This window comes from Oncorhynchus keta, chromosome 22 (genome assembly GCF_023373465.1).
Source record: "Oncorhynchus keta strain PuntledgeMale-10-30-2019 chromosome 22, Oket_V2, whole genome shotgun sequence".
NCBI classification, from domain to species: Eukaryota; Metazoa; Chordata; class Actinopteri; order Salmoniformes; family Salmonidae; genus Oncorhynchus; species Oncorhynchus keta.
Window position 1 is genome coordinate 8,532,518 of NC_068442.1, and position 27,659 is coordinate 8,560,176.

Consider the following 27,659-nt stretch of genomic DNA (forward strand, 5'->3'; position numbering starts at 1 on the left):
CAAACGGAATCAAAACTGTTACACATGCACCTGAAACACAGTTGGTCAAATATGAGACTGGCAATCACAAGAAGTTGTCAAAACTCTTTTAATATAATAGAAGACAAAATACATATATGTGCAAAATATGAACTTCTTTCTTAGCCAATGGTATTGGTTTATTTAATCAGTGGTGTAAAGTACTTAAGTAAAAATACTGTAAAGTACTACTTAAGTCCTTTTTGGGGGGGGTATCTGTACTTTACTATAGATATGACTATTTTTACTCCACTACATTCCTAAAGAAAATAATGTACTTTTCACTCCATACATTTTCCCTGACCTCCAAAAGTTACATTTTGGTCCGATTCACACACTTAAGAGAACATCCCTGGTCATCCCTACTCCCTCTGATCTGGCAGGCTCACTAAACACAAATGCTTAATGTGAATTATGTCTGAGTATGTTGGAGTGTGCCCCTGGCAATACGTACATAATAAAATAAATAATAATTGTGCATTCTGGCTTGCTTAATATAAGGAATACAAACATGGTCTCTTTTTTGTTTTCTTGAGTAAGGCAGCTCCAAAATGGAGGTGTTTCAGCCTAGCCAAATGCTTTCTGTGGTAGTGGGGCAAGCCAGCAGAAAATACGGAGCGTTGCGCTGTGATTGGCTCAGTGCGGAGAGCTAGAAAATTCAAGCCCCTTGGGTGCTGCCATATAGTTACATTAGAAGTGCCCATCCAATAAGTCTCAAGGTCATTGGCCACAGATAAAATTACATCAAATCACATATCTACAGTAGCTTTGATTGGACTGATCATGTCAACATCATACTTTCAAAATCTTAGCTAGCAGTCAACATCATGAATTAAGTAGACAATCTACTGGCAAATCCTTTTTAATCCTTGTCATATGAAGAGAAATTATAGATAAAAACGTATCGGTACTCAATGGTCATTGGACATAAAAACATTACACAACAAGTTGGAAATCACAAATTCAGTGAATTCAGTGAATGGAAGGAATCAGTGGCTAACTGCAAGCATTGCAAAGCAATCGCTAGCCTGCTATCCAGTGGAGTGGCTGTGTGGTCCCAAGTCTGGGTTTAAGGGTCTCTTTTCCAAGCTTTAAATGAAAAACATTCAGCATTGGCCATGCTGTCAAAGAAGGATGATTTGACCCACGCTCAAAACAACTTAACTCTGAACTGGGAATTCTGACAACTGGGAACTTGGGGGGAGAAAACTAGCTCCGACTGGGAAAATATGTTTTGAATGCTCATCCATCTCGGGAATTGTAAGTCGGGAACTCAGGCCTCTTTCTAGAGCTACTTGTGGCTTGTGAAGATCACGGATGTCATCATGATTCAACCTCCCCCAGAGTTCTCAGTTGTCTTGATAGCACCATAAATCCAGAGAATGCCAGACTTTGATGACAAAATTTGCCCACGAAGGACCGCCGCGCCACCTTCCTGTTCAAGTGAGCACAACAAGGCGAGTCCAAATATGCTGCATAATGATGTAATATGCCATTTCTCCTTCGCCAAGATAACCCATCCACCTGACAGGTGTGGCATATCAAGAAGCTGATTAAACTGCACCTGCTGGGGACAATAAAAAATTAAATAAAAAAGGAAAAGCAGCCAACAAGTACTCAGCATACGTTAGAACTCCTTCAAGACTGCTAGAAAAGCATTCCAGATTAAGCTGGTTAAGAGAATATGTAATTTCATAGTGTTGATGCCTTCACTACTGTTCCTACAATGTAGAAAATAGTAAAAATAAAGAAAAACCCTGGAATGAGGTAGGTGTCCAAACTTTTGACAGGTACTGTATATGAACATGAAACAGAGTTTATGCCTTTATAAATAATGGACATTAAAGCTTTAAAATAGCCAACATTAAAACGTATGTTTTATATATAAAAAAAAAACAGTTTGACAACCATGTGTGTAAACTTTCAAATGATATCAAACTCAACCGTTTATCTTTTTCAGTGATGAAGACAGGTGTCTTCATGGTAGGGTGGGGTATGCAAAATGGGTCAACTTTGAGCACCTTTATCTCCTTAATATTTTGGCATTCAGGTCCAAAAGGTCACTTTCTGACCTCTTCTTCCGTGGGTGAACATGTATGGAAGGTGTTGTTCAAATCAAAAGGGGTGCAGTCAGAAAGTGATCAAAATCATATGGAACAACCCTTTACTCAAAAATGCACTAATAATCACAGTAAACTACAAAAATATTCAAAAGTGCAATTGGTCAACATTAAACACTAAATCATTTGGTCAGATTTGATTTTACATATTTTCTGTGGACTAATTTTAAAACATTCATTAAAATGTTGTTCAAGTACACTGTTACAATTCATATAGGGAAATCAGTCAAAGTCAATACATTAATTGGGCCCTCATCTATGGGTTTCACATGACTGGGAATACAGATATGCTATGCATCTGTTGGATCAGAAAACCAGTCAGTATCAGGTGTGACCACCATTTGACTCATGCAGCGCAACACATCTCCTTCACATAAACTTGATCAGGCTGTTGCTTGTGGAATGTTGTTCCACTCCTTTTCAATGGCTGCATATTGGTGGGAACTGGAATACGCTGTCGTACACGTCAATCCAGAGCATCCCAAACATGCTCAGTGGGTTACAAAATGTTCTCTCTAATTTTTGGGGGAACTGAGCACATTTTTGCTCGTGAGCGGAAACTTTAACATAGTGAGAATTTTGTGCAACCTCCCGCATTTGTTTACAGTGAACACTGAGGCCGTACCCTTACAGTTTGACAGTAGCCAATAGGCCATTGTGATTTTGAGCATAATGTAGGCCTCCCAACAAAACCAATGGAACGAATCCCATAACATTTTCACACGGAATAAGCTTTTAATTTATAGGATCTAGCCTATATGTGGTGTTCAGTGCAGGCCTATATTGCATGAGACATTTAAAAAAGTGTTTTACATTACGTTTCTTACTTGGTCTGTAACACCATGGGCCAAATATCTGACTGTAAATTGTATTCATTGAACAATGCAAGAAGTGGCTTTACAAAATAAAATGTATTATCACCATACAGAAATTTGACAATGTAGGCTACCCCTCTGTCCATTGCCGTATTTGCATATTCAAGCCTGTCTCAAAATACAACACTGCTACTTTAATTAAGACATACGCTTTTTGCCTGACCGGCTTTTCAAAGACAGCTTAAAATGTAGCCTACACGTTTTGTGCTCTGGTATGAAGCAGCAAATCCCCATTGCTGACCTATACACGTATCTATAACTGGGATAACTCGATAACTAGCAAAGAATAGCTACAAATCTGCGCTCTGATCTGACAAGCGCATTACCTCGCGAGTGTTTGAAAGAGCGCAAGTGGGCTACCCACGCCAATAGAACTCTGGCTCTGCCTACAACAAAATCAAAGACACAAACTTGCAGAGTTAGATTTGTTTTGGTTGGTTGCATTGAAAAGTCCTTTATGTTGATCTATATAGTGCAAATGAATGGTGCGAACTCAATGAAGTTCAATCGTTTGCGTCTCTGTGCAGCATGACATTTCTTTCGCGCGGCAGTCCTGAAGGAAAGGCGAGGTCGCCGTACGTTGGTGACATTGGGTGATGGCGGCAGACAATGGGCTTTGAGATCTCATCTCGGTATCTGTGCATTTAAATTGCCATCGATAAAATGCAATTGTGTTCGTTGTCCTTAGCTTATGCCGGCACTTTCGCAAACCCACAGTTTCATCAGCTGTCCTGGTGGCTGGTCTCAGACAATCCTGCATGTGAAGTAGCCGGATGTGGAGGTCCTGGGCGTGGTTACAGGTGATCTGTGGTTGTACTGCCATATTATCAAAAAGGACTGAGACAGTTTATGGTAGAGAATTGAACATTAAATTCTCTGGCGGACATTCCTGCAGTCAGCATGCAAATTGCATGCACCCTCAAAACTTGAGAAAAACTGCACGTTTTTAGAGTAGCCTTTTGTTCCCAGCACAAGGTGCACCTGTGTACAGATCATGGTTTAATCAGCTTCTTGATATATCTCACCGGTCAGGTGGATTAATTTTCTTGGCAAAGGAGAAATGCTCACTAGAGGGATGTAAACAAATGTGTGCACAAAATAAGAGAATTAAGTTTTTTGTGCATATGGACAATTTCTGGGATCTTTTATTTAAACGGATGAAACATTTGCTTCACATGTTGCGTTTAAATTTTTGTTCAGTATAGTACCAGCCAGTCATGAGTAAAGTACATACAGCTCAAATCTTCAGTTCCCTAATGGGAATAACACATTCCAAATATATTATGTAGTACTATTTTAACATTCACTCAGCCTCACACGTAATAAAAAGTTAAATATTTAAAACATCCAATGCACTGGCCTTGCTTAAGTACTCATGATATAGAAATTATTTTGATAAACGATGACATTTTTGTTTTACTGATTCATATTTAAACTAAAAGCTACATTTTTGGGGAGACATCACCTCATCTAAATAACATTGAGGAGAAAATATAAAGATTATCGTGGCTGAAGCATCCATGAGATTATTGTACTTACATTTTCACATTTCATCAAATACCAAACCATTCAGAGTGTGTTATAGGATTTCAAAATTCAAATAAAAAAAATAAAAGTACAGAAGTTGTGTGATTAGTGATTTATGGACATTTCCACAGCAGTTCGAGGTGCCTATAAAAACATCTACTAAGTGCAATTATAAGAGTAGTTATAACGAAACAATGTGCTTGGTTTATATATTATTGTGGAGAGATTGTGTACACACACACACACACACCTTAGTCAGAAGTTGACACACCTACTCATTCCAGGGTTTTTCACACTCTTGGCATTCTCTCAACCAGCTTCATGAGGTAGTCACCTGGAATGCAAGTTCATTTGTGGAATTTCTTTCCTTATTAATGTGTTTGAGCCAATCAGTTGTGTTGTGACAAGGTAGGGGTGGTATACAGAAGATTGCCCTATTTGTTAAAAGACCAAGTCCATGTTATGGCAACAACAGCTCAAATAAGCAAAGAGAAAATGACAGTCCATCATTACTTAAGCCATGAAGGTCAGTCAATTTGGAAAATGTAAAGAACTTGGAACGTTTCTTCAAGTGCAGTCGCAAAAACCATCACTCACCATGATGAAACAGTCTCTCATGAGGACCGCCACAGGGAATGAAGACAGAGTTACTTATCCTGCAGAGGATAAGTTCATTAGCGTTAAGTGCACCTCAGAAATCGCAGCCCAAATAAATGCTTCACAGAGTAACAGTAACATCAACTGTTCAGAGAAAACTGCGGGAATCAGGCCTTCATGTTCGAATTGCTGCAAAGAAACCACTGCTGAAGGACACCAATATGAAGAAGAGACTTGCTTGGACCAAGAAACACGAGCAATGGACATGAGACCAGTGCAAATCTGTAAACAGATGATCTCCACATGTGGTTCCCACCGTAAAGCATGGAGGAGGTGGTGTAATGGTGCTTTGCTGGTGACACGGATTGATTTTGAATTCAAGGAACACTTAACCAGCATGTTTACCACAGCATTCTGCAGCGATACGCCATCCCATCTGGTTTTCGCTTAGTGGGACTATCATTTGTTTTTCAACAGGACAATGACCCAACACACCTCCAGGTTGTGTAAGGGCTATTTGACCAAGAAGGACAGTGATGGAATGCTGCATCAGATGACCTGGCCTCCACCCAATTGAGATGGTTTGGGATGAGTTGGAACACAGAGTGAAGGAAAAGCAGCCAACAAGTGCTCAGCATATGTGGGAACTCAAGACTGTTTGAAAAGCATTCCAGGTGAAGCTGGTTGAGAGAACACCAAGAGTGTGCAAAGCTGTCAAGGCAAAGGGTGGCTACTTTGAAGAATCTAAAATCTATTTTGATTTCTTTTTTGGTTACTACATGAATCCATGTGTTGTCATAGTTGAAAGTTTTAAAAAAAATAGTAAAAACAAAGGAAAACCCTTGAATGAGTAGGTGTGTCTAAACTTGACTGGTACTGTATATAGTGCCTTCAGAAAGTACTCAGACATTTCACATTTTGTTAGGTTACAGCTTTATTCTAAAACTGATAACATTGTCCTGTGTGCCTTTCCAAATCATAACCCATAAACGACAAAGCAAAAACAGTTGACATTTTTGCTAATTCCTAAAAATAATGAAATGTTACATTTACATAAGTTGTCAGATCCTTTACTCAGTACTTTGTTGAAGCACCTTTGGCAGCAATTACATCCCTGAGTCTTATTGGGTATGAAGCGACAAGCTAGGCACACCTGTATTTGGGGAGATTCTCCCATTCTTCTCTGCAGATTCTCTCAAGCTCTTTCAGGTTGGATGGGGAGCATTGCTGCACAACTATTTCCAGCTCTCGCCAGAGATGTCCAATCGGGTTCAAGTCCGGGCTCTGGCTGGGCCACTTAAGGACATTGGGACTCCGGCATTGTCTTGCTGTGCGTTTAGGGTCATTGTCCTGTTGGAAGGTGAACCTTCTCTCCAGTCTGAGGTCCTGAGCAGGTTTTCATATGGATCTTTACATTTTGCTCCATTCATCTTTCCCTTGATCCGGTCTAGTTTCCCAGTCCCTGCCACTGAAAAACATCCCCACAGCATGATGCTGCCACCACAATAAGGATGGTGCCAGCTTTCCTCCAGACATGACGATTGGCATTCAGGCCGAAGAGTTCAATCTTGTTTTTCATGGTCTGGAGTCTTTCAGGTGTCATTTGGCAAACTCCAAGTGGGCTGTCATGTGCCTTCTGAGTAGTGGCTTCGTCTGGCCCCTGTACCATAAAGGCCTGATTGGTAGAGTGCTGAAGAGATGTTTGTCCTTCTGGAAGGTTCTCCCATCTCCACAGAGGAACTCTAGAGCAGTGTCAGTGACCATCGAGTTCTTGGTCACCTCCCTGACCAAGGCCATTCTCCCCCGATTGCTCAGTTTGGCCAGCTCTAGGAGTTTTGGTGGTTCAAAACTTCTTCCATTTAAGAAGGATGGGGGCCAATGTGTTGTTGGGGACCTTCAATACTGCATAAATGTCTTGGTACCCTTCCCCAGATCTGTGCCTCGACACAATCCTGTCTCGGAGCTCTACAGGCAATTCCTTCAACCTCATGGCTTGGTTTTGCTCTGACATGCATATAGACAGATGTGTGCCTTTCCAAATCATGTCCAATCAATTTAATCTATCACAGGTTGGACTCCAATCAAGTTGTAGAAACATTAAGGATGATCAATGGAAACAAGATGCACCTGAGCTCAATTTCGAGTCTTATACTTATGTAAATGTGATATTTCAGTTTCTTTTTTAAATTATAGGCACCTCAAATTTATAAACCTGTTTTCATTAGAGTTGTGTGCAGATCGGTGAGGACTTATATATATATATATAAATATATACACACATATAATCAATAATATAATCCATTTTAGAATAAGGCTGTAACGTTAAAAAAATGTGGGAAAAGTCAAGGGGGCTGAATACCTTTCGAAGGCACTGTATATACACACACAAGTTTAAGAGCAATCATGTAAAAGTAATCTTGAAATATGGAAAAGAGCAAAAAGAAATAATCACAACCGGCAAATTCCTATAAAGCAACCCATCTTCTCTACATACCCCCAAAACCTGGCGAAAAACTCCAAACCCTTCCCCGAACTATTCTTGATGTCAGTTTGGTTGTCAGTGGTTAATCAAAGTGTCTTAGTATTGAGTAGCTTAAGGTATGTGCGGATGGCCTGCCTCGTCAGCCAGGTTGAGGATATAGCCAGCTACGTCGTCCTCTGTAGGGGCATCAGGCATCACCCACGACTCATTGGCAGCGGTCACTTGCAAGCGGCATATCGGACAATTCCTGCTCTGCCCACTCCTATGAAAACAAACCAGATAATTGGGTACATTTACATGGACACTGATTAATGTAGGTTGATTAAAACCTCTGTATGCTTTGCAAGAACAATTTCCCTAATAATTCTGTTTAAAATGGACATCAGGCCTAAATTAGGCTACCCGAAGGGACTTTAGTGAATCCCGAAAATAACCAATCAAAATAAATGTGCTATCAAGTCTAGCATTTTATTAAAACAATATAATACAAAGACAATACAAAGGGCCGCTCCTATCAGTGGGTCCTCTGGGCAGTGGATGCGCTTTAACCCCCACCCGATTTCCCCTGGCCCAATGGGATTTTCCAAGGGTGGGAAGAACCAAGCCCCACCCGATTGCCCAGGCGGGCATGGAAGTGAGCGTACCCATAACCACCAGACCAGCGCACATACCGCCCACAGCGTGAAACCAAAAAAAACATACATGACTAAACACAAAACATACAATCACAGCCCCACACTCACCCCTGATTGAAGGATCTCAAACCTTTATAAAAAAATGTGCAAGTGTGTATGTATCTATTCCAACCTTCAAACAGCCACAGATCAACCCATTTCTCCCGGTAAATCATTATTGTACCACTTCCTCTGGCAATACATACCTCCAATCTACCATGGTGTCTCACTAGGGACCTGAACGTCCCCATCTGCAACATTTCTACCAAAAATGCTCCAAAATCAAGCCACAGATGGAGAGAACCAAAAGAGATTCTCTATTGATTCGGTTTCCTTGTGGCAGCCTGCAACGGTCTGACTGTTCAATGCCCCATATACTGAGCATTCTTTTGTAGTGAGAATTTGATAACAGCTTAAATCTAAGTTTTGTATATCAGTTCATAAAACCAATGTCATGGTATTGGGACTTAGAAAATGTGTTCCCAACTATCTTGAATTTTATGAAGCATAGTTGTCAAACCTCTTGACCGTAAGTGAAAATGATATATTTTACAATTTATATTGGTCATTTTATGCCATTGATACTGTACTTTTTAATTGGTGGCAGACAAACTAACTAATTAATTCCTCTCTTTCAAGTAATTGCTTCTTCCATTTGTGGCAGAGCTGTGATAAGTTGGTTATTTAAGCAATAAGGCTCGAGGGGGTGTGGTATATGGCCAATATACCACGGCTCGGGCTGTTCTTATGCAAGACGCAACGTGGAGTGCCTGTATACAGCCCTTAGCGGTGGTTTATTGGCCATATACCCTAAACCCCCGAGGTGCCATAATGCCATTATAAACTGGTTACCAACTTAGAGCAGTAAAAATATATGTTGTCATACCCATGGTATAAAGTCTGATATACCACGGCTGTCTGCCAAATCAGCATTCAAGGCTCGAACCATCCAGTTTATAATTTTTTTATGCCATTACATTGTTGAATACTTGTTTCTGATTGGCTTGAAGGGCATTTAAGAGCGTGCATTATTTCCCTATAAACACAGTATATTTGCACAGTAGAATTCAATGGCTATAATAATGGCTGTTGATTGTCTTGAATGACCGTTCCTATTCAAAATTTCCAGCTAAAACAATACATTTAATAAAATTGTTGTATAAATATCCTAAAGCAAAATGATACATTATCTGATTAAATTGCTTTAGAAAGGGGCACAAGACAGGAATGTCCCCTCTCCCCTCATGTTTGCACTGGCAATTGAACAGCCTGCAGAAAGAACTAGACAGGACTCAAATGTAACAGGTATCAGTCATTTAAACTAAACTTATTTGCCGATGATCTCCTGATATACCTGACCAATATTGAAAACTCAATTCCACCTGTGCTTAAAATATTTTCAGAAGACTCAAATCTCAGGTTATAACATTAACGTGTAAAAATATGAAATAATGGCAATAGGACAAAGAAAAAGGATTGCTGTGAATTGAGTTTAAGAGGACCACAAAAAAATATATATAAAGATTTAGGATGCTTAATAAGTGACAAATATATAAAGTGGGGCAAAAAAGTATTTAGTCAGCCACCAATTGTGCAAGTTCTCCCACTTAAAAAGATGAGAGGCCTGTAATTTTCATCATAGGTACACTTCAACTATGACAGAGAGAGAATTCACAAATTCTACAGCACAACGTCTGAGTCATGTCTCAAGTGTACAAGTATTATTATGACTCGATCTATGCATTCTGGGAATAGTATAAAGTTTAGAAGTTGTGGGCGGAGCCAGAAAGTTGTCAGAAGTATTCATATATAAAAACGTACTTTTAATCCACCCGTCTACATATTTCAAGATGTAGTGTGATACCCAATGGGCTGGACAATTCTTTCTCATCATTCATTTTGAAAAAAACAAATACTAAAAACTAGGAAGTCAATTAATCTGCCATAATTTTCTTTTAAATTTGACCCCTTTTTCTCCCCAATTTCGTAGTGTCCAATTGTTGTAGTAGCTACTATCTTGTCTCATCGCTACAACTCCCGTACGGGCTCGGGAGAGACGAAGGTTGAAAGTCATGCGTCCTCCGATACACAACCCAACCTAGCCGCACTGCTTCTTAACACAGCGTGCATCCAACCCGGAAGCCAGCCGCACCAATGTGTCGGAGGAAACACCGTGCACCTGGCAACCTTGGCTAGCACGCACTGCGCCCGGCCCGCCACAGGAGTCGCTGGTGTGCGATTAGACATCCCTACCGACCAAGCCCTCCCTAACCCGGACGACGCTAGGCCAATTGTGCGTCTCCCAACGGACCTCCCGGTCGCGGCTGGTTACGACAGAGCCTGGGCGCGAACCCAGGGTCTCTGATGGCACAGCTGGCGCTTTTTTAAAGACCAAGTGGCAAACAATAATGCAGGCACTAGGGATGGGAGTGTGAGCAGGCGGGTCTGGGCAGATGAGATATAGTCACATACAAACAATGACTACAAGTTATCATTCGGATGTATACAAATTTGTTTTTGTTTTTTGGGAAAAAAAGGAAAAAAAGAAAAAATTATTTAAAAAATATTTCAATGGCTATAGTTCATTCTTACATGTTCTAGGTTTGAGCTGCTTTTGAAAGCAAAACCAGGAATTGAAAAAATTGGCATTGTTGAATTAGATTTTATAATAGCAAGGTAGGACTAATGGTTTGATTAGCTAAACTAGCACATCTGTTCGGTTACCAAGGCAACTAAGGTCACCATCTGGTAAACTTGCTAGCTACTTCAGTGGATGTTGAACACATGGCAAATGTTTTAAATTATAGCCATTGGTAACTTGGTGCTGTATGCTTTCTCTGGCAAATAATGCAACTCCATGCAAGGTCAGTTCAACTCCCCTAGCACGTCATGGAACACACCTTCCACGTCGTTCATTATTTTCCAAAGAACGCATAGCCCCTCATTGTGTATTCATCTCCATTCACCTTGATTAATTGCTTGCGTGACAATTTTACCATCGTTTTTTACAAATGTCATGATACATTCTCTCCAAGAAAATTGGTTTATCCATATGTATATATGCCATCTCTTCTGGAGGATGGAATTGTAGCCAACTCTGTACCACTTCATTTAAGAAGGAGCGTTAAGAGCAAAGAGACCCATTTTAAATATTTGATGCGCTTCTCTTAGTAGCCTACTGGAAAACCAGTTTGGATTTAGATACAGTTTCAGTATAATGGAAGCTTTTTTTGTGATAGTTTGTTTTATTGAGAAATAATACCAAAATTAAATGACAACCGCCGCCCCCCTCCCCCTCTTATCCACAAAGTATCAAGAGGAAGAGGTATATAAGAAATGTACACTAGAAACAATTAACCTTTTGTTTTGCTCCTTAAACTCAAAATCTTATGCATAGGATGTAGCATTAAATCTGACTGCCATGGTACCCAAGTTCAGACAGAAGGTTTGTATATGAAAACTATTTATAATATTAACAATTAGGTTTTACAAGCTCACGTCACTCGCACATAAGGCTCCTGCAAGCACATGCGCAGACACAGCTGGCACTCCGATTAAGGTGTTTACATGTCCTAACTATCTGATCAAATTGCAGAGAAACATAGGCGTTATAATCGAACATGCTCAATGACAACAGACCTCGTGACAACAGATTTATCAGTGGGACCACTGTGGAAAGTGTCGGTGTCTCTTACCACTTGTCAATGCACTTTTGACAGAAGCTGTGAGCACAGGGCAGAATGAGGTCAGATTTACCATCCATGCAGATGCAGCACTCCTCCTCATCAGTTAACTGCTTCACCCTGTAGGGGAATACACACAATGGCAGCCAGTCATAGACTTGCCTCCAGTTCCAGACTTCCTCACATTACGGAACAAGACTTGGAAGGATGGCAATGCAAGACTTCCCACAGACGCACACTGAACTACTAACCTGCCCATCCACATGCTGGCCTGGCAGGAGTCCCCTGACGGGAGGCTGGCGCCCTCTGCTGACAGCACCTCCACTGCCTGACTGGTGATGTCATGGTACAGCTGGATGAACTGATACAGGTTCATGATGCGAGACGCCTCCACCATCCCATTCTCTTTGTTGATCTGCCAGAGCACAGCGAAACAACACAAACATGTTTCAGTCTCAAAAACACACATGCCATGAACACAAATGTGCAGACAACACACATATTACTGGTTGAAAAACACACATTTCCCTAAAAAAAAAAAAAAATAGCGAGAGTGGAGACTGATTCACAATGACATGTCACCATCAAGAGACCAACTTATGTCCCTTTCTCACCTTGGTACAAACTATCCTCACAGCCACTTTCCACAGAGCAGAGGTGTCCGAGCCAGTCTGGACTTCAAAGATCAGGTGTTTTTGCTGTCCAGCTGCTAGCTTAGCCGTCCTGTCCAGTTGACAGTCACGGAGAAACATTGTTACTCAACAAATGACTCAACAAATGATCCAATGACAACTTAACACTGCCCCCTAACCCTCCTCAGTTTATATCACTCACTGCCACATTCACACCAGCAAGGCCTACTGATTGGGGAAGGACTAGGTTAAATCCTAACAGGGAGAGAGTGCTCTAAGCTCTTGATTAAGGTTAATAACCTGAATTATGTCAGTTAATAAGTAGCGTTGTAAGTGGATAATGTTCAAGAAGTGCCAGCGGAGGAGCTGGATGTTACTTGGGGGAATTAGTTCCCCATCTGTAAATGAACTGGGAAATATTGTTATTCTCTTTGTAGAGTTGGATATTATTATCATCATCATCTATTTGTTTAAAGACTAAGTACAAAGCAAACAAGGACTACATTGACAGTCACGACATGGCCGGCCTTACACGTCATTGAGCTCTGCCACCCTGGCCAGGAACTCCTCGTAGTTGAGATAGCCGCTGTCGCGTACCAGCCCAGCATGCTTCACCAGCTTCTCAGGTAGACGGGTCATCACCGCCTGGCCTGAGATCTGCTGGCCCATCCCAACCGCGCTCAAAGAACAGCACTATGCAGTGTGGCCTGACCGAGGGAAACAAAAGCAAAGTCACCAAGTAATTTACCTACGGTCTTTAGAGCAAGGATCTCCCAAACTTTTTTGGCCCACGACCCCATTTTGATATTAAAAAAAAGTTAATGACCCAACCCTGTTAAAAAAAATGTGATGTAATCAACTGCCAATGTTTACTTAAAAAAAAAAATGGGGCTGTGACAGTCTATTACAAATCAGTCTGAAATACTATCGAAAGTACTGTCAATCTGAAGAAAGTATGGTTTGACGTGACAGAAATGCATCAGAACATGGTTAAATTCATCAGGTAATAATTTTGTATGATCTTCTGTGTAGAAAAGATCACCATTGATTAGGTTATTCCCCCCAGTCTGATTTAGTGCCTGGTCTTGTCCAGTCTGTTCTAATGAGACTTGTGGGCATTGTAGAGGGAAACAGAAAGTCTTATCTTTCTGTGATGGGGTCATAATCTTTTGTACCTTAAACTGTTCAAAAGATAGCGCCACATTTTTAGGAAGAAAACAGAAACCACTGTTTATTACAACCACACCTAGTTTCTCTCGCAACTCCATTTTCAAATCAAGCAACCCCACATGGGGTCACATCCCCTAGATTGGGAAGCGCTGCTTAAGAGGGAACTCAGTGAAGGACTTATCCCAGCGTTGTAGCCTACTATCTGAGTGTTTTCAGACTTCTACCAGCCAAAGGGTATTATTTAGATAATAAATAACCGCTCCCCTCCCTTTTCATGATTACGATCTTGCCTCATCCCGGCAATTCAGGCTCGGGAGAGGTGAAGGTCAATTCACGCATCCTCCAAAACATGACCCACCAAAACGCTTCTTAACCTGGAAGCCACCAATGTGTCAGAGGAAACACGATCGAAGTCAGCCTGCAGGCGCCCGACACCACAAGGAGCCACTAGAGCGCGATGAGCCAAGTAAAGCCCCTTGGCCAAACCATCCCTTAACCCGGATGACTCTGGGCCAATTGCACGCCGCCCTATGGGACACCCGGTCACAGCTGGTAATGACACAGCCTCGGATCGAACCCTAGGCTGTAGTGACGTCGCAATACTGCGACGCAGCGTCACTCGGGAGGCCCATTTGTGAACATTTGTAATGGGTTGGACCCAAATAAATTGAGGCAGGTAGTGTTTCACAAAATAGCCAAATATACCCGGCTAGCTAGGATTTAGCCCTTCATCGTCACTCAGTTCCATTACATTACACATAAGAGTAATTGGAGCGACGCTCAGTCTGAACATTAAAAGCGCTTGCGTTACAGTTTTGGAAGCATAAGGACCTTATCTTTCATATCAGTGAGAAATAATAAATAAAACTAAAAAAGGTTGAATTCATACACACCTATCTAGGGTTACAGCGCTTGTTTACGGAAAATAGACGGATTGGCTGCGTTGGCCTAGGTCTACTACACACCTTGACAGATCCTCAGCATTACAACGCCTTCTGATCTCCTCTGATCCTGGCAAGCTTAACCTCTCTCTCACATTGGGCACTTCTATGTCGAGCTATCTTCACTGATTTAACAGTACCCAACTTCTTTTCTACCCAGTCTGATACCATCTATGGGTCCACCAAACGGCAGGGAGCCACATTCTCAACAAAAAAAAATGTCACTCCCACTGGGCCAGATTCATCCTTTGCATGAACAAGGAGAGGCAACCGCAGATAATTCATCCTCACTCTCGTCAGGTTAAATTTTTGCCCTGACAGCAGAGTGCGGTTTGTACTTGGCGCCATTCTTCCTCAGCACACATATTCCCTCTGCACTCGGCTCTTCTCCCTCACTGTCCATAACCACGTCTATCCATTCAACACGCTCTTACCATGCCTTCATCCGTTATATTCAGGGCCGGCTCTAAGGCATAGAAAAGCCGTAGAAAAGCACCCCCCCCAGATGAAATTTTGATCCCAGGGCGGGGTCAAAGTTACATTTTATTTTTTACTCACAAAAAAAAGTTGTTCACTTTTGCAGACAGCAAGCTTCACTAAGTTTTGGTCGTGGCGCACTGAATAATTATAGCTAGTTGCAAGCTTTAATCAGCATGGATATCCGAAAATGACTGGGCACTGCCAAGAGCAAAAATAATTGAGGACCATCATGTAGAGACAGATGCCGAGCTCACCAAGCAACTTGCTAGCCTGGCCACTGAGGTTGACGAGCCTATCAGCAAAATGTAATATCCACCCATCTCCCACCACTGCCTGCTGACCAACAAGATCGAGAAGAGCCCGGGCCTAGCGCCAGCAGCAAGAGGGCAACATTACAACAAGCACCTGCACCGCCGTTACCCCAGTCACTAGCGCCTGACGACCTCAGTGATGAGGAGCCAGCACAGGTTTGTCTTGACACTTTCGCCGAGTCGCATTTTCAGTGGGAGAAAGCAGTCATTTGTAGCACCTGTTTCAAGGTCTGCATTTGGTTGTGGCGCACGCTATGCCGTCTGAGGCTATATAGGAAGTTTCAATGTGTGTAGCTGCCTGAGCAATTTATTCAGGAAAGCCACAGTGGCTGCACAGTACACTGGGGGAAAAAACAGAGAAAAAAACAAAACAAACGTATTGATCAGAGGGGAACTGGCCACCTCGCCACGGTGTCAGTCACTATGAAACTCCGTAACATCGAATCTACAAAACGCAAATTGGCACAGATGTGACACTTGAGGTCACAGGCTTATTGAAAGCACTGGCAGATCCAAGCTTTACATTTATAAAACTCAAAATCCTGGTCATCGAGTGGTGTAGTTGTCCTGGAGGGCAGGTAGTTTGCCCCCGGTGATGCGTTGTGCAGACCTCACTACCCTCTGGAGAGCCTTACGGTTGTGGGCGGAGCAGTTGCCGATGTGTACGCCGAGGACCTTAACTTTCCACCTTCTCCACTACTGTCCCGTCGATATGGATGGGGGTGCTCCCTCTGCCGTTTCCTAAAGTCCACGATCATCTCATTTGTTTTGTTGAGTGTGAGGTCATCGCGCGGTAGCCTTCTGTCCATGGTACTGAATCATTGTTACGGCATGTGCTGTTTTAATAAGTGCTCTTGGGCCACCAGTCCTCATGTGGATTTATTTAGGTTCTAAAGCAATTCAAGTTGTGCCCGCCCCCGATGGATTTAAAAAGCCCCCTCCGGCATGTCATCCTGGAGCCGAACCTGACTGTAGTGCTTGAGGAGCATGCACTGATGACATTTCTCCAAAATCCAACTTCCTCCTTACCCCAATGTACAAGTCTGGCTATCTCAGGCCTCTCCATGCTTGCCAATACTGGTGCTCCTTCTCAGTGCTCCTCTCATGTGGAATGTATTTTCTAGCCAACTATTTACATTGATTACAACCGAAAGTTTACATGTCACTCAATTCAGTCATCCTGAACTTGCTGCCGTAAGGAAAATTATATTTTCTTAAGCAAAGCGAGATGTTGTAAATGCAAATATTTCTGTGAGTGGAGAGTGGACTATCTGTGCTAATTAGCTATATAAGCATCTCCGAACACCTGTGTACACCACAAACGTGTTGTCACTGACAACGTTTACATTGTGCACAGTATTCCAGCTAGTAGCTCATATCCCACTTAAGGTCTTATTCGGGATAATCTATTTTCATGCACCTTTGATATCCCGCTCATTAGTATCCCAGTATTCATGAATAAACAGAATATTCCTAATTTAAGATCATATGGGTTAAATTGAATAGTAATTTAAATATGGACACAGGAGAAGTTATTTATTATTTCAGCATCTCTTGAGAAAATGTGAATGCTTGTATAATGTGTTATCTTTTACACTTATGGAACCAGACAGTATTTCAACCACATAAAATATGCACCCTAGACACACTTAAGTCTTATCAGAAACCTTTCAAACTGATGACTAACATTTTGCACAGGACCAATCTTGCTGTATTCCGTTTTCTTCCCGTCCCTAAAACGAAACAGACAACTTTACAGCTGTTAACTAGATTACTAATGCATTCATTCTATAGATGGAATACATTATTATGGTGAGCACTACTATATTTAGTCTTCTGGGTCAACAAGTTATGACAAAGGAGTATCCAGAATAATAACGGGATATTGGTGTGCATGTAAACGTGGTTATTGATAAATACTGTCGGCTGCAAAAGTGTAGTGACGTGTGTATTTTGCATTTGTGAAATGAAAGTCAAGGGATTTATGTTTCTAGAATCAATTGAGAATCAATTCACGTTTAGATGGCGTATTTGTCTGTTTATTTGTTTCCAGAGCCTATTGCCGTTCAAACCGTACATAAGGTCGTTGGACTATCGACTGTGCCGCAAAAGCACCCGGCAGAGTCAATATCCGCGGTTATAAACCCAGGGTCGTTAAGGTACTTAAGTTCATTATGTGGCTAGTCAGGACTGTTCCCTATCACTGCATTGATATGATTATCCGTCAAACGTTAGCTTACGCCATACGATACGATACTAGTGGTATCAGAAATGTTATGTAATCAACTCAGCGAGCTAGCCAGCTAAGTTAGCTTGCCTTGACATGAAAAACTGTAACTGTTTGTTAGTCACATGAAAGGCTTGCCTATAGTTGTTGCAATTTCTCTTTGGCATTTTACGGCATCTGGCACATAGCTACATAAACTTATGACTAACTAGCTAACGAACGTCAGTGTATTTCTTAGGTTCGGATGCTAACGTTAGCCAACAGAGGAAAACACGCACTTTTTTTCAAAGCCCAAGCCCACATAAGATCATCGATCTACATTTGGTGATGTAGGTTCAGCTTACCTGGTATGGCTACGTGTCAACATTGATTTTTTACGATCCACATACAATCAGCAACGTTTACTTTGTTTGGGAGTTTATGTTGTGGTTTTTAATAGCGCTAGTAGAGATGTCGCAGAATGATGACGAGAGAAAGTAGTGACCCGCAAACGTCGCAATGTCCTAACCTAACCATTTTAAATGTAAACTTCAATGGGGTAGGGTCGTCCCAAAGATTCCGGATAGCAAGAACGATTTTAACGCAGATCACTGCTGGCTATCAAACTAAGCCTAATGCTAACTCAATGAATTGATCAATTCAAATATGTATCAATGTTCTTAAATAAGGAAAGACAGAACTGGAAATTATGATCAAGGGGTGATAACATGGAAAAGGAAACATTTTAATCAATGTTGTGTTTTGGAAGTTAAAGCTAATTCAGGTAGGCTATTCTCGCATTATGTTGGCTCGACCCCGTTTGGCTCCTTGAGTTTGTGACAGGTTGGGGGCGCGTCAAAAGCCGCGCGCGAAATTACGATTAGTGATGTCACTGTTGCTTTGTTTACACAGCTACGCTAAAACCCAATTCCTTTTTTTTCTCCACATCCAATCTTTCCACAATCAATTTCAACATATGACCCACATCAGATTTGTGATTTACACTGGGAAGATCTCAGTTGCACACTCCTCGCGTCATCGTCTCCTGCTTTGGTATCATGGCGTTCACACATTTGTTTTGTGCATGCCGCCACTTGCTCTGCGGTAGTGTGTGCTCAATCACGTTACTGGTTTCTATACAAAACTAAAATAGGAAAACAATTATAAGTTGCACTATCAAATAACTACACCTATATACCACAATTTCATTAAAAAAAATAAAAAACACCCCATTCAACTACTTTTACCCTACAGGGCTGGGAGGATGTTAGTTCAAAGTTATATTTCTGTGGTACAGTTGATAACCATGGCATGTTTCAGCCGACCATTACTGAAGCACAATTTATATCACTCTGTATTGGCCTAATAGTCACCATTGACCCATCATCCTCTACTCAAATGTCAATTTAAGGGCCCATGCCAATAAATATATGTTTACATTCCCAAAGCAAGTTAAATAGATTTATCCATAAATACTTGGTGAAATAAACAAACAATAAAAAAATAATAATAAAGACATTTCAAATGTCATATGTCTATATACAGTGTTGTAATTATGTGCAAATAGTTGTATTGGCATGGGAAAATAAATGAACTTATATATTGTTTGTATTTACAGTGGTATTTGTTCTTCACTGGTTGCACTGGTGGCAACAGGTCACACATCTTGCTGCAGTGATGGCACACTGTGGTATTTCACGCAATAGGTATGGGAGTTTATCAAAATTGGATTTGTTTTCAAATTCTTTGTGGGTCTGTGTAATCTGAGGGAAATGTGTGTTTCTAATATGGTCATACATTTGGCAGGAGGTTAGGAAGTGCAGCTCAGTTTCCACCTCATTTTGTGGGCGGTGTGCACATAGTCTGTCTTCTCTTGAGAGCCAGGTCTATAGCAAGGCTTTGCTCACTGATTCTGTACATAGACAAATATTTCCTTAATTATTCCTTAATTTTTCCTTAATTTTGGTCAGTCACAGTGGTTAGGTATGCTGCCACTGTGTACTCTCTGTTTAGGGCCAAATAGCATTCTAGTTTGCTCAGTCTTTTTGTAAATTCTTTCCAATGTGTCAAGAAATAATCTCTTTGTTTTCTCATGATTTGGTTGGTCTAATTGTGTTGCTGTCATTGGGGCTCAGTGGGGTCTGTTTGTGTTTGTGAACAGAGCCCCAGGACCAGCTTGCTTAGGGGGCTCTTCTCAAAGTTTATTTATCTGTCAGTGATGGCTTTGTTATGGTAGGTTTGGGAATTGCTTCCTTTTAGGTGATTGTAGAATTTAACAACTCTTTTCTGGATTTTGATAATTAGCGGGTATCTCAGATCGTTCACAGCTTTGTGGAAGTTACTTGTGGCGCTGATGTTTTGGCTGAGGTATGTATAGTATTTTATGTGCCTTTTCAATGCAAGCCTATGGGATATACAAAAACAATTGCTCTCAGATTGCAGTTCCTATGGCTTCCACTAGATGTCAACAGTCTTTAGACAGGGTTTCAGGCTTGTTTCTTGAAAAACGAACAAGTAGTTGTAGTTTATCCAAGGTGTTCTCATCAGGAATGGTACGCTTTTGGTTCGGGTGAATGAGGGAGCGCTCTTTGTTATTTTCCTTTCCTTTTGAACACCGTTATTTCCATCTGAAATGTTATCGTTTATTTACATATTAGGGTACCTGAGGATTGATTAGGAACATTGTTTGACTTTAGACAGAGGAAGATCTTCAAAGGTAAGGGATTTATTTTATCGCTATTTGTGATTTTTGTGAATTCGGTGCTGGTTGAAAAAGTATTTAGGTGTGGGGCGCTGTCCTCAGAAAATCGCATGGTATGCTTTCACCATGAAGCCTTTTTGAAATCTGATAAAGTGGTTGGATTAACAAGAAGCTTTTAAATGATGTAAGACACTTGTATGTTCAACAATATTACAATTTTGTCATTTGAATTTGGTGCGCTCCAACTTCACCTGATGTTGTCGATTTTGATCCCGCTAGCGGGAGCCGAGCCCTTTAAAAAAGATAACAAAGTATTTGAGACTATAGCTAATGACGTTCTACTCAATATACTCGTTAAACTAATTTCCTGTATCCCCTTCTCCCTCATAGAGCTCATCCTCTCTCTTTCCCTCTGATACTGCCCACACTGTTGCAATACAGTACATGCTCCACGGTCTGTTTCCTGGCAATAATCACACTTTCCTATCATATTTAAGGTCTTATTCAACTGGCTGTGCCCCACCCGTAATCTTGTAAATATAGTCTCCTCTCTTCTGTCCCTTCCTGCCCCCCCGACTTTCCTCTGTCCTTTAAATAAATGCCTGCCCTTAGCATCTCTATTCCACTGCTCCTGCCATCTCTGTCCATATCAGGCTTTTTGCCTCCTAAAACTGATCCCATTTTGCCCTTCCAAACACCACCTGCCTACCTCCCACTCACAGATTCCTGCCATCGCACTAGATACCATAGTGAGGTCCAAAGCAGACTCCCTGTGACTCCATCAATCCTGGTACCTCAGCCATCATTCAGCTACACTAGATCTTTCATTTCGAGCAGATTTTCCATCACTTGGCCATTTCCATCCGGTTTGAGTTATGTATCCTGCATACAAATCACATTACATTTACATTTACATTACATTTAAGTCATTTAGCAGACGCTCTTATCCAGAGCGACTTACAAATTGGTGCATACACCTTATGACAACCAGTGGAACAGCCACTTGCATCTAAATCTTGTTGGGGGGTGAGAAGGATTACTTACCCTTACTTACCCTATCCTAGGTATTCCTTGAAGAGGTGGGGTTTCAGGTGTCTCCGGAAGGTGGTGATTGACTCCGCTGTCCTGGCGTCGTGAGGGAGTTTGTTCCACCATTGGGGGCCAGAGCAGCGAACAGTTTTGACTGGGCTGAGCGGGAACTGTACTTCCTCAGTGGTAGGGAGGCGAGCAGGCCAGAGGTGGATGAACGCAGTGTCCTAGTTTGGGTGTAGGGCCTGATCAGAGCCTGGAGGTACTGAGGTGCCGTTCCCCTCACAGCTCCGCAGGCGAGCACCATGGTCTTGTAGCGGATGCGAGCTTCAACTGGAAGCCAGTGGAGAGAGCGGAGGAGCGGGGTGACGTGAGAGAACTTGGGAAGGTTGAACACCAGACGGGCTGCGGCGTTCTGGATGAGTTGTAGGGGTTTAATGGCACAGGCAGGGAGCCCAGCCAACAGCGAGTTGCAGTAATCAAGACGGGAGATGACAAGTGCCTGGATTAGGACCTGCGCCGCTTCCTGTGTGAGGCAGGGTCGTACTCTGCGGATGTTGTAGAGCATGAACCTACAGGAACGGGACACCGCCTTGATGTTAGTTGAGAACGTCAGGGTGTTGTCCAGGATCACGCCAAGGTTCTTAGCGCTCTGGGAGGAGGACACAATGGAGTTGTCAACCGTGATGGCGAGATCATGGAACGGGCAGTCCTTCCCCGGGAGGAAGAGGAGCTCCGTCTTGCTGAGGTTCAGCTTGAGGTGGTGATCCGTCATCCACACTGATATGTCTGCCAGACATGCAGAGATGCGATTCGCCACCTGGTCATCAGAAGGGGGAAAGGAGAAGATTAATTGTGTGTCGTCTGCATAGCAATGATAGGAGAGACCATGTGAGGTTATGACAGAGCCAAGTGACTTGGTGTATAGCGAGAATAAGAGAGGGCCTAGAACAGAGCCCTGGGGACACCAGTGGTGAGAGCGCGTGGTGAGGAGACAGATTCTCGCCACGCCACCTGGTAGGAGCGACCTGTCAGGTAGGACGCAATCCAAGCGTCAGGCTTAGCTGGCATATCCACAATGAACTTCTTGAACTCCTGCCCATTAGCCAACAGGCTTCAAGAATTCCATTGTAGTACTACTACCATAACTAAGATCCAGTAATACATGACTCCACCCTTGGCTGATTGAGGTTGATCTCCAACCTCTTCCCATGTCAACCCTGTCATACTCAGCTCCTTACCTTCAGCTACCTTGATCCTGTATCTCTCTGGGCCTGGACCACCCTCGCTGCCTCAGCATATGACACCCTTCTCTCCACTCTCACTTGTTGCACCTCCACTGCCAGCTTCATTGCATCACACCCCCTATATGCCACACTAGGGGGCACCCCCACAGCTGCAGCACTTTGGTTCTGCTATTAGATGAAGCACAGTGAACTCCTAATTATTTAGGCTTTAGTTCTGGATTAGCCCTCTGTACTGTCGACTCCAATTCACACTCCACATTTGATGGAATGTGAACTGACATAAATACCGTGGCTCAGTTTCAATCCGATTATGCGGTTAAATCAACTCAATGCTAACCCAGCATCGGACGCTGGCGGGCCTCCTTTCTTCCACTCCTACTAACGAGTGACAGTGCCTCCCCAGAACACAGGGACCCACGCTACCTCGGCATAGCCCCACGCTACACCCTTCACGCCGCATCAATGGGGCCCATTCAGTGAGGTGACGCACCCAATGCACTGAATCAACCTAAATATTGTTTTATGAGCAGCAAATAGGTGGCACCACATAAAGAAAGCTCACATTTCAGAGTGCTGGAATGTCCACACTTCTTAAAGCGGTTCACAAAACAGAACAAGTAGGAGAAGCTGTGACAATGGCACGTCTTGTGGATGGGAAGCGTTGCTGCCCAGCTATTGTCAGGTCTCTCCAGAGATGTTCAATCGGGTTTAAGTCCGGGCTCTGTCTGGGCCACTCATGGACATTCAGAGACTTGTCCAGAAGCCACTCCTGCGTTGTCTTGGGTGGGTGCTTAGGATCGTTGTCCTGTTGGAAGGTGAACCTTCGCCCTAGTCTGCAGTCCCGCTCGATCTGGAGTGTGTTTTTATCAAGGATCGCTCTATACTTTTCTCTGTTCATCTTTCCCTCGATCCTGACTAGTCTCCAAGTCCCTGCTGCTTAAAAACATCCCCACAGTATGATTCTGCCACCCCCATGCTTCACAGTAGGGATGTTGCCAGGTTTCTTCCAGACGTGATGCTTAGCCAAAGAGTTCAATCTTGCTTTCATCAGACAAGAGAATCTTGTTTCTCATGGTCTGAGAGTCTTTAGGTGCCTTTTGGCCAACTCCAAACAGGCTGTCATGTGCTTTTTACTGAGGAGGTGCTTCCGTCTGGCCACTCTACCATAAAGGCCTGATTGGTGGAGTGCTGCAGAGATGCTTGTCCTTCTGGAAGGTTCTCCTATCTCCACATAGGAACTCTAGAGCTCTGTCAGAGTGACCATCTGGTTCTTGGTCACCTCCCTAACCAAGGCCTTTCTCCCCAGATTGCTCAGTTTGGCCGGGTAGCCAGCTCTAGGAAGAGTCTTGGTGGTTCCAAACATGTTCAATTTAAGAATGATGGCCTCTGTGTTCTTGGGGAACTTCAGTGTTGCAGAAATGTTTTGGTACCCTTCCCCAGATCTGTGCCTCAACATAATCCTGTCTCTGACCTCTACGGACAATTCCTTCCACCTCATGGCTTGTTTTTTGCTCTGACATGCACTATCAACTGTGGGACCTTATATAGACCGGTGTGTGCCTTTCCGAATCATGTCCAATCAATCTAATTTACCAGAAGTGAACTCCAATCAACTTGTAGATACAGCTCAAGGATGACCAATGGAAACAGGATGCACTTGAGCTCAATTTCGAGTCTCATAGCAAAGGATCTGAATACTTAGGCTTTTAATTTTATAAGAAAAATTCAAGGGGTCTGAATACTTTCCGAAAGCACTATGTTTACGTAGTCTGTCCACGAGAGATTAGTTCAGCCCTAACACTAACTTCAACCACAAACCCAACCCAAACCTTAGATCCAGCCCTAACTTTAACCCTAACCTAACGTAGCAGGCGTAAAATAAACGCCTGAAACTAGATCCCCTACGTACTGATTTTAACGAGAATAAAAAACAACTGCCAGGGGAGGAGCTCCTCTGCACTGTTCAACCAATCCAGTACATTTGGAGGAGGAGTTAAGGTGGAGTGTCACCTTGTTAACATCCAAACGTGCAAGTTGTGTCACAGGCTCTCTTTCTCGGCTACTCTAACCCTCTTCAGCGCTGACCCTGACTTCAGTATTCTGTTTCCTTTCTCGATTCTATCAGCAGAGGGCGTGCTTAACATTGTTGCTTGAGTGTTTGGACCTTGAAATGACAATAATCAGTATTTTCATGAGACTGGGGTAAATACTTAGGTTGAAAATAAAAAGTAAAACAAAAATAGTATTTATGGAGTGAATACTGATATTGGATAGACCTCTAATTACCTTAGACCATTAGTCTACTAATAACACAAAGATAATTGACGGAGAAAAATAATACAGTAAGAGTCAACGCAGCAGTCGGAATTCAGCTCTCCCATTGGCCACATTTTGTTTGACTTTTATTTAACTCAGAAAGTCAGCTAAGAACAAATTCTTATTTTCAATGACAGCTTAGGAACAGTGGGTTAACTGCCTTGTTCAGTGGCAGAACAACAGATTTTTACCTTTGTCAGCTTGGGGATTTGAGCTTGAAACCTTACGGTTACTAGTCCAGCGCTCTAACCACTAGGCTACCTGCCACCCCCAAAACATAGTAGGAAGCTTACAGTATGTACTGAGCCTTGGATCTGGGTCTTTTGACCAGCCAGTCACTAATTTCATGCTCATGAAAGGGAAATGCTGTGGTATTGTTCTTGTCAGTGGTAAGTAATTGTACTGAGCAGTAGGAAACAAGCTGTTGTTGGGTTTGTGTCAGTTGCTCATGTTGATTAATTGCCGTGCATTGATCACTGGACCAGGTGGATGGTGAGTTTATCTGCATGGTGTCATACATTAATGTGTTATCCGCAAAGACACATTCAGAAATACGCTAAAACTCATCTTTGATTTTCTGAGAACAAACATGTTACAATTCACTTGTCCACTCACTAGTTTTTTAAAATGCCAGAATCAGACATTTTACATACAAAAAGAACACTTGTTGAAATGAACAGACATAGCAACTTGTACACATTTAATAAAAACATGTAAGAAAATAAATGCACTCACTAATATAAACACATACAATCATTTCTTCCTGTCTTACACTTCCCTTACAAAGAACCCACATGAAAAACCACACGTGTAAAGAAACATTGAAAAATGTTGAGTGTAAAAAAAAAAAATACAGACATGTGGTGTTTCGGGCATACAATGCCAGTCAAAAGTTTGGCCACATCTACTCATTCAAGGGTTATTTTTTATATTTTAAATAGAATAATACTGAAGACATCAAACCTATGAAATAACACATATGGAATCATGTAGTAACCAAAAAAATGGTTAACAAATCAAAATATATTTTATATTTGAGATTCTTCAAAGTAGCCACCCTTTGCCTTGATGACATCTTTGTACACTCATGGCATTCTCTTAACCAGCTTCACTGGAATGCTTTTCCGACAGTGTTGAAGGAATTCCCACATATGCTGAGCACTTGTTAGCTGCTTTTCCTTCACTCTGTGGTCCAACTCATCTCAACCCAATTGAGATGATTTGGGGTCGGGTAATTGTGGAGGCCAGGTCATCTGATGCAGCCCACAATCACTCTCCTTGGTCAAATAGCCCTTACACAGCCTGGATGTGTGTTGAGTCATTGTCCTGTTGAAAAACAAATGATAGTGGGACTAAGTGCAAACCAGATGGGATGGTGTATTGCTCCAGAATGCTGTGGTAGCCATGCTGGTTAAGTGTTCTTTGAATTCTATATAAATTACTGACATTGTCACCAGCAAAGCACACCATCACACCTCCTCCTCCTCCTCCATGCTTCATGTTGGGAACCACACATGTGGAGATCACACAGCGGTTGGAACCAAAAATCTCAAATTTGGACTCATCAGACCAAAGGACAGATTTCCACCATTCTAATGTCTATTGCTCATGTTTCTTAGCCCAAGCAAGACTCTTATTATTATTGATGTCCTTTAGTGGTGGTTTCTTTGCAGCAATTCTATCATTAAAGCCTGATTCACGCAGTCTCCTCTGAACAGTTGATGTTGAGATGTGTCTGTTACTTGAACTCTGTGAAACATTTATTTGGGCTGCCATTTCTGAAGTGAACTTATCCTCTGCAGCAGAGGTAACTCTGGGTCTTCCTTTCCTGTGGTGGTCATCAGGAGAGCCAGTTCCATCATAGCTCTTGATGGTTTTTGTGACTGCATTTGAAGAAACTTTCAAAGTTCTTTAAATTTTGCAGATTGACTGACCTTCAGGTCTTAAAGTAATGATGGACTGTTGTTTCTCTTTGCTTATTTGAGCTGTTCTTGAAATAATATGGACTTGGTCTTTTACCAAATAGGGCTATCTTCTGTATACCACCCCTACCTTGTCACAACACAACTGATTGGCTCAAACGCATTAAGAAGGAAATAAATTCCACAAATTAACGTCAAACAAGGCACGCCTGTTAATTGAAATGCATTCCAGGTGACTACCTCATGAAGCTGTTTGAGAGAATGCCAAGAGAATGCCAACGGTCACAGCTGTCATCAAGGCAAAGGGTGGCTACTTTGAAGAATCTCACATATAATATATATTTTGACACTTTTTTGGTTACTACATGATTCCATATGTGTTATTTCATAGTTTTGATGTCTTCACTATTATTCTACAATGTAGAAAATAGTAAAGATAAAGAAAAACCCTGGAATGAGTAGGTGTGTCCAAACTTTTGACTGGTATTGTATGTGTGACATTTCATATGTAAACAGACATGTGAGTCAGACACGTGGTTATGGGACACGTTTGAAGTGTCAAATGGATTTCTCACATGACATTTCACGCATGTTTTTGTAACTGACGGAATTAGAACCGAAGTCCCCATGGGAGAAGCCAACAGTTTGACCATTCCACCGAGAGGGCCAACACTAACTTTGATATCGTAGGCGGGGCTACCTCATCACATGACCATGAGCAACCATAA

General features: G+C 42.2%; 1 protein-coding gene across 1 annotated transcript; it reads right to left on the minus strand.

Annotated features, from left to right (window-relative positions):
- Window positions 1-72: 72 nt before the first annotated feature.
- On the minus strand, window positions 73-18,241 carry LOC118401001 (RING finger protein 141). Its single transcript, XM_035798091.2, has 6 exons — window positions 18,082-18,241; window positions 13,141-13,315; window positions 12,591-12,699; window positions 12,228-12,391; window positions 11,989-12,096; window positions 73-7,881 (listed from the first exon to the last, which is right to left on the minus strand). Exons 2-6 carry the CDS (start codon window positions 13,275-13,277, stop codon window positions 7,731-7,733), a joined length of 669 nt encoding a protein of 222 aa, XP_035653984.1. The 5' UTR covers window positions 13,278-13,315; window positions 18,082-18,241; the 3' UTR covers window positions 73-7,730.
- Window positions 18,242-27,659: the final 9,418 nt, after the last annotated feature.

Excerpts from the sequence above, each read along its gene's own strand:
- LOC118401001 (XM_035798091.2), bottom strand. The coding sequence starts at position 13,277 with ATGGGCCAGCAGATCTCAGGCCAGGCGGTGATGACCCGTCTACCTGAG. Across the intron at positions 12,700-13,140 it reads GTGGCAGAGCTCAATGACGT|GACGGCTAAGCTAGCAGCTG; the intron begins GTAAGGCCGGCC and ends TCAACTGGACAG. Across the intron at positions 7,882-11,988 it reads CAAAAGTGCATTGACAAGTG|GAGTGGGCAGAGCAGGAATT; the intron begins GTAAGAGACACC and ends TTGTTTTCATAG.